The sequence below is a fragment of the Pholcus phalangioides genome, unplaced genomic scaffold (assembly GCF_987345545.1).
Source record: "Pholcus phalangioides strain wild (caught in Gottingen) unplaced genomic scaffold, Ppha-v1.0 ptg000018l_1, whole genome shotgun sequence".
Lineage (NCBI taxonomy): Eukaryota > Metazoa > Arthropoda > Arachnida > Araneae > Pholcidae > Pholcus > Pholcus phalangioides.
Window position 1 is genome coordinate 3421487 of NW_028301611.1, and position 8309 is coordinate 3429795.

General features: G+C 39.7%; 1 protein-coding gene across 1 annotated transcript; it reads right to left on the reverse strand.

Annotated features, from left to right (window-relative positions):
- Positions 1-310: 310 nt before the first annotated feature.
- On the reverse strand, positions 311-7520 carry nmdyn-D7 (nucleoside diphosphate kinase homolog 7). The gene is made up of 2 exons (XM_089247845.1): positions 7466-7520; positions 311-1624 (listed from the first exon to the last, which is right to left on the reverse strand). Exon 2 carries the CDS (start codon positions 1539-1541, stop codon positions 468-470), a length of 1074 nt encoding a protein of 357 aa, XP_089103971.1. The 5' UTR covers positions 1542-1624; positions 7466-7520; the 3' UTR covers positions 311-467.
- Between the last annotated feature and the right edge of the window lie 789 nt (positions 7521-8309).

Consider the following 8309-nt stretch of genomic DNA (forward strand, 5'->3'; position numbering starts at 1 on the left):
TCGAAACTATTATACATGCAAAATTAATGTGAGCACAAAATTTTCCAGGGCAAACAATAAGATCCTGATGGTGCTAAAGTACACTGTTATGCTGGTTATACAAGCCGAAGAAATGGCACTTAATCCTGTTGACATCACTGCATCTCGGCTGTTTCTTAAAAACGATACATTTGCAATGCCTGGGTTTTCCTTCCCTGCATAATCATGAAAACAAATAACGGCCAAATAAAAAAAAATCATTCGATACATTTTCGATCACATAAAACTGTTTTAGAAAACCTCTAACAGTAACAGGACTAGCTAAATGCAGCCGAGATTTGTTTCATCGCCTTCACTTTTTTTTTACTGTTTCCTAAATAGGCATGGTTGTGTTCATTAATTGTAGATATATCCTTGCCACTAGCACACACACACACACATACATTGAAGGAATGCTTTTGGGGGGAAAATACATGAGAAAAGTGTACCTATGGGAGAGCTAGAAGTCGAAACACATATTCAACTTCCGTCTTTCCATCTTCATCCAAATCAGTGCAATGCACAGCATTTTTGATCTTGGTCTTGCCGTATCTCGCCCTCAGAGTGTTTGGCCTGATCTTCTTTGCCAACTCCGAATCCATCGGCCCGGTGAACTCCCTGAACCTGTGGACCGTGTCACCATCACAGGTTACCTCCAGGGCAACACTGGGACCCGACGTCAACTGTGACACCATGTCCTGGAAGTAGTTGATGATGCCTTTGTATATCTCAAGGAACTCATTCGCATTGGGCAGATCAAAGTTGATGAACTCCAGAGCGGTTATCCGGAAACCCTCGTCGATGATGTCCTGCATGATCCTACCAACCGAACCTTCCCGTACAGCATGGGGCTTGATGATACAGCATGTGCTGTTCCTCAAGACGGCCGTGTTGCAGTGTAGGTCTTTGTTGCTCGGGAAGAAAATCTGGTGTTCTTTCTTGACCTCTTCGAGAGTCATCGGGCACAGGCAGTGGGAACTTATGGACCCGAGCTGAGCGGCTACTTCCTTCGCCAGGCTGGTATCGATTCCGAGGATCTTCTTCCAGACCTCAATGGCGTTCTCGCCACGAAGTTCAAAGACAGCGAATGTTTGAGTCAGTTGCGGGTAGAAACTGCTCTTGAATATGTTTACCTGGTCCGTCTTGGAGAGCATCAGACCCTTGGTTACAGAGATGCCGTTCTTGCACAGGGTATCGAGGATGGCGCCCAAATACCTGAACCCAGAGTCCCTTACGAAACCTACGGACAGCTCAGAGTCACGTGTGAATTTCGCCCTGGTCGTTTCATCGCCGTAGTCGACAAGAAAGAGCTGCCTCGAAAGCACGTTTATGACGCCCCCGACGTAGACATCGGCGGGATCGAGACTCTCGCAGCGGATCCTCTTCAAGAAAAGTTTCTTGATCTGTAGATCGAACATCTCGACGGAATTGTCCGACGGGAAGAACGAAAGCAGGAACTCTCTCTTCACTTTCATCGTCGGGTCGAACCATTCGGCGATGTACCGATAACGGTGATCCTCCATCTTTCAATGATCACCGATCACACAAAACTAAATACTGATTTAGATTCTATCCAAATGCTCTCGAAAATAACCCTTTTGTAAGCGTTGTTTAGATTTACACAATACAATACAATAATAATTATACAGGGCTCTCGGCTACTATGACCATCCCCTGATCATTAAAAAAAAAAAAAAAAAAAAAAAATTGAGAATAGAGATGCCAGGATCATAACAAAAACATCTAGGAAATTAGAAAAAAGAAATTATGCCTATCAATTATGCATTAACAGTCAATAATAATAATAAAAAAAAATAATAATAATTGTCAAAAATGAATGATAACAAAAACCATGAATAATACATTGTCGCAGGTGATGACAACAACAAAAGCATAAGAATCATAGCACAGATAATGACAACAATAAAAGTATTGAATGAAACAAAGCAAAGAATAGTAATACTGAAAAATTTATACACATATATATATACACACACACACACATATATATAGTGAGTATCGATAGGATGAAACTTGAAAACCAACAACTAGACGAAACGGGAACTACGAGTGACGAAACGTTCAAAGAGAGGAATAATAATATTAGGAGGAGTCGACGCAAAATCTCGCCAACAAGAGACCGGAAAATGAAGATTGCGAAAAGTAGCATTACGCACAGAATCATAATGACTGCAATAAAAAAGAAAATGAGAAGCAGTTTCCAAATTGTTACAATGGCTACACAATGGACTATCCGCCCTATTAATGCGATGTAAATACTCAAAAAGAGGAGCCCTGTTACAGAGGAGCTTGTAAAACATATTTTCAAATTTACCGGACGAAAAAAAGGATGAATACAATTTGCAACAATCATAAAATGGACGGAAATCAGGAAGTGTATTTTTAAGTGATTGAGTGAAATATTTTTTATATCGGGATTTAAAAATTGAGTTCAGATCTTCTGGGTAGAGGCTGGAAGGGGTTACACGCTGAGAAGAAGCCGCAGTGCGAACGTGACTATCAATAATCTCATTAAAAGTAATGCCAGAGTGACCAGGGACCCAGATAATAGAAATGTGATTAGAAAGAGAGCTTGTGAAAACAAGCTGGTAATAAAGAAGAAAAATGACTGTAGGAGAATGGAATGAGAACGTTCGTGCTGCAGAAATAACAGATTTGGAGTCTGAGATTATGACAATGGGTTGCCGAGAACCAGGAATAAAAAATCGGAGGCCAAGAATAATTGCAAGAGCTTCCCCGGTAAACACAGAAGAGCTAGAATTGATAAACCATGTCTTGACGACGTTAGTTAAGGGACAGAAAGCACCGCAGACAACTTGATTTTTCTTAGAGGCATCCGTGGCGATGATGATGGAAGACGGGTCCAAGGAGTCTAAATAGTGCTGGAACGAAAGTTGCAAAGAACCATGGGGGAAACTTTTCTGAAAATCCAAGTCATCAGTGATGAAAGAAACGTTTTGAAGATGCCAAGGGTAAAAATCAAAAATAGGTTGAAGAGTGCTTGTAAGATTGAAATCAATAGTCTCGGAAAAATTTTCCATTTTCGTCCTCAGAGGGGGGGCTAAACGTCTGAAACCTGAGTCCCACAGATTAGAAGGGCCCTGGGAGGGTGACGCCGTTGACCGAATGCAAGCAGAGCCACATCGAGATGAAAGGAGTTCAGTAAGAGTCGGTAATGCCAAAATCATTCTCATTTTGTCAATTCTAGTAGATATAGGTAAACCCAAAATCGAACGCAAAGCAGAGTGATAAATAATATTAATTTTAGAAAGAGATGAGCGAGAGGAATTGAACCAAGCATGTGCACCATAGCATAGAAGACCAGACACCATATTTAAGATAATGGGTTTCGTATACCTGCAAGGAACATTTCGAGAGCGGAATGCGATGGACCGACAAATATTTAAAATAAAAGTGCCTTTAGTTTTAATTGTACTGAGTTGTTTTGCCCAAGTCAGAGATCTATCAAAAAAGACCCCCAGAATTTTTATGAAGGGATCAAAAGGAACAGACACTCCACCAATTGTAAATGTAGGAACATGAAAGGAACGTTTCCTAGTAAAAATTGAAAATTTTGACTTGGGAAGGGAGATAGTGAGACCACTGTCTTCAGCCCATTGCATGGTCTTAGATACAGCGAGAGTAAGAGAAGATTCAGCGGAGGATCCATCCGAACTACTTGCGGCCAGGAAAATATCGTCCGCATACAAGAAGAGATGAATGTTAGGAGGCAAGTATGAAGGTAAATCAATCGTAAATAAAGCGAACAGAAGAGGCGATAAAGAAGAGCCTTGAAGGAGACCAGTAGTAGGAGAAAACGTACTGGACTTCCTGCCTCTCCAGTGAATAAAATGGAGACGGTTGATGAGGTATTCATAAAGCCACGATAGAAATTTCTTATCGAACCCCATTCGTGCTAATTTGTTAATTAGAAGATCATGACGAACCGAATCATACGCTGCTTTCAAGTCTAAGGCAATGAGATACAAGACATGAGAGTTCTTGAAAGCATCCCAGATAGTGGACACAATGTCTCGTAAACATGATTCTGAACCAGTTTTGGGGCGAAACCCATAAAAGCAGGAAGAGAACAAATTAAATTTGAATGAAATCCAGTTTAATCTAAAAAGAATGAGGCGTTCGAAAATTTTGTTCACAGTGTTAATCAGAGTGAGAGGTCTAAAAGCGGAGGGTTCCGATGGTGAACGGCCAGGTTTTGGAATAAAGACAATTCTGCCTTCCTTAAATGAAGGAGGGATATAATTTGATGACCATAAATCATTGAACGCATGTAGAAATTCCAGACCTTTTTTTGGAAGACTTTTATAGACTCGTAGTGGGATACTGTCTGGACCCGGAGTACTCGATCTACCAGTCCGAAGAGCTCGCAATAATTCTATATTTGTAAACGCCATATCCATATGTTCACCGAATGAATGAGGGGGCCCCACAAAGACATGAGGGGGAACCCTACGACCGCACGGGAAATGATGATCTCGGAAGAGGTCAATTTGATCAAGAGCGTCGGCATAAGAGTTTTGGGCAATGACAAAAAAAAGATGAGAGTTATCAAAAGATTTGTTTGCGACGTATCTATGACGTCTTAGTGTTGAATAAATCTTGGAAGGTGGAGAGAAAGGAAGTATCTCATCTGAAAGAAGTTTGACTCTCAGAGTGCGAAGGTGGCACCGAAATTTAGCAGACAACCGTTTGTATGAGATCCAGTTGTCTTGCGAAGGAGAAAACCTAAAATGACGAAAGGCCAGTTTTTTCTCCTTAAGGAGAAGACGCCCATCTTTATCAAGAGAAATACGAGGGTAACGAGGGCGCCTGGTGATAAAGGAATTATTTTGAACCATTTCAGAAATGGAAACATAGAGAGTATCAAACGGTGCGTTAGCGGAAACCCTACTTAAATCTTTAAGTAAGGATGCCCAACGAATTTTGTATGAGTAGAAGATATTGGAACTTGACAATGAGGAGAATGAGATCATAGCAGGAAGATGATCACTACCAAATAATGATGACAACGGTGACCAGGATAGTGAACGATGAACCTCAGGCGATGAAAAACACAAATCCAGATAGGATTGCGTGGTAGCACCATAATAGGTAGGGCAAGTAGGAGGAGTAAGGCAAACATTATTGGATAAATACCAGTTATAAAGAGCTCGGCCAGCAGTTGAATCAAAATGCGAATTCCACGCAGAGAAATGGGCATTAAAATCACCAAGAAGAACGAAGTCCCCGGAAATAAAATTGAAAATTTCATTAATAGCTGTGAAAGAGAAAGGAGATGAGGGCCGGTAAGCATTGATGAGGTATAACGGACGATCTGTAAAAAATATTTTGACAATAAGGAGTTCAAACGATGAATCCACTCTTTTCCAAATAAATTGGGAGGGGTAAATTGAACGAACTGCAAGTACAAGACCACCCCCGAAATCGTCAGGTCTATCAGCACGATAGATATGATAACCCGGAAGGAAGAAATTTTTTGATGGCTTCAAAAAAGATTCCTGAAAGCATAAAGCATCATAATCTAACATATAATTATGTATCGCTAAATATTTAGATGAAATACCCCTAACATTCCATGAGATAATCTTGATATTACTGTCAACATTATTCATTATATAGCAAATAGTAAAAAAAAAAAAAGTAAGGAAAAAAACATAAAAATAACCGACTTTAGGGGAGGGAAAAAAAACAACAAAACAAGTTTGAGCACAATAACAATGAAATCTTTTCACTGAATGCAGAAAGAAAAACAAGGGGGGAAAAAAAACTACGCACATAACAAAGGCAAAAAAGACAAAAAACATCGCTATCTACTTGATAACGATCGGGTGCGGGGGCACTCAAGTTCAGGATTGGGGCTCAGACCCCTTTTTTTGTCTTTTAATTGTTCGGCGTTGCTTCGCTCTTTCCGCGGGCGAAATGGAGAAATCATTACACTCGAATTCACTAGAAACATCGGAGATTAGACCTTTCTCAGACGATAGTGTGTCATTAACGTTTATACCAGAAGGACCGGAGGCCTCCATGTCCACAAGTGCACCGTCTGAAGCTGGCATGCACGTATTTCGGAGTGATGACTGAATTGAGCTCACGATCACCGGTATCAAGGATTTAATTGAGTTGTGGAGAGATTCTTGGAGACTAGCATTTAGCTCCTTGAGAACGATTTCTCTAAGAGCGTTTACCTCTGCATGAACAAGGGATCTGATCTCCTGTTTCAAAGAGTTAATATCCGACGAAGTTGAAATATTGGCTCGACCAGCATACGACGTATTATTGGATTTGCACCTGGCTCGCGCAATGTTTATGGGGACATAATTTTCAGCTTTGTATTTGAGGACTTTCGCTTCAAAAATAAATGTCGGGCAATTACGGTCAGTGGCAAAGTGAGAAGCTTTGCAGTTTATACAAGAAACAGAGTTTTGACATTGGTCATAGTCATGGTTATCGCCACCACACTTTTTGCAAATTTGATTAGTAGCTCTACAAAACTTTTTTCTGTGCGAATAGTTAAAACACTTTTGGCATTGCTTTGGTTGATCTATGAAACGGCGTGGATGGAAAATTAGGAACCACAATTTAACCTCACTTGGTATACTTTTACCAAGAATCGTGACTAATACCGTCTGCAAGGGATTATTGTCTTTGATGAACCGACGGACATTGATAACCTGGAGGTTTTCACTTTGGAGCTCATCTGCGATTTCGCAAACTGGAATATCAGTAGGGACATTGTTAATAATAAATTTAGATGAGATGGATTCTGTAAGAAGGAAAGGTTTGACAGGAATATCAAAAATATTGACTATCTTCAAGATCTCCTTAGCTATTTGTGAATCACCTGTGGTAATCAGAAGCTCACCGGCACGGGTGAAGCGAATTTCATGAATATTTTTGGGGTTTGAAATTTGGCCACAAATGTATTTCTTCAAATCAATGGGTCTTGTTTTCGGAATAGCTTGCGGACCGGAAAGTTTGAGAGTAAAAAGACACGCTAGTTCGGAATGATCGATGATATCCATGTCGCAAATCGAGGACGACCAAACATTAAAAGGGTTAGGCACCTTACCTGTGCTAGCCGAAGCGAAGGTCTCTGACCCGGCAGAATTCATAGTTGTTTGGAACACCTTGACACTATTAGCCAGAAAATCTATGAAATTATCCCTGCTCTTGCGAAGGGCATTGTAACCACGTGGGAGAACAGAGTCCTTACCTTGAGTCCGAAGTTTATAAGATTTCACTTTAAATCGAAAAAATAATTTACGAACTGTCAAAATAAATAATCACCGAACCACTAGAAAAGTATAGAATAATTCAAACACGTTGAAAGGAAAAAACGAGAAAAAACAAAAACCGTCAAGTCGACGCCAAGCTCATCGGGTAAATATTGTCGACTGTGACTGAGGTTGTTTAGATTTATGATCAGACGAGAGCTGTTGCTGGGGGAAACACAAATGTTCGTCTTCGTCGTAGTTGTTGTCTTTTTTTCAATTTCCGGAATTTATTTCTCATAAAAATTGAATTCAAATAATAGAAAATTTCATCGATTTAATTTGCTAATGAATTGATTTTAACAAATTTTGGCTTCTGATTCTATAGCTCTGTTAGCGTTATTTATGTTTGAATAGGGTTGCTATGTTTCTAACATTCAAACTAGCAAACGTATTTTTCTATTTTTTTTTCTGCAAATAAAGATGGCAGCACAAACCAGCTCGTATCGTTAATTCTATTTCTTAAAAATTATATTTAATAACAGAAAGTTTTAAGATTTTAGTTGTTTTTAAATTGATTATAATGCCGGGTTTTCCTAGAAGTAGAATTTCAGCGCCGGGTGCACGCGCACCATAGAAGACCTGCTCCTAGGAAAACCCGGCTAAGTTTTGGTTACTGATTTTATAGTTTCGAAAGCGCTATTTATGTTTGAATAGGGCTACCAGATTTTGAAAAATCAAAGTACGAGACGCCTTTTCCTGGGATAGCTCTCAACTGAAAATGCAGATGGCAGCACAGATAAGCTAGTGCCGTGAGTGGCAGTATGTCATGTGACCATATGATCCTCATATTGTGGGACATATCCTAAAATCTAGGCTGTTCCAACATTCTTTGTGTTTCTGGCATGTATATCTTCTTTTTTTTCAAGTACTCTCTGCGTTACCTACTCGAATTTTTATTCCTTGTTGAAATAAAGAATTGAAATTATTTCTCTACTTATAAATTGTATTATATGGTAATTACAATTGAAAATAAGA

Coding starts and splice junctions, on each gene's coding strand:
- nmdyn-D7 (XM_089247845.1), bottom strand. CDS start 1,541: ATGGAGGATCACCGTTATCGGTACATCGCCGAATGGTTCGACCCGACG.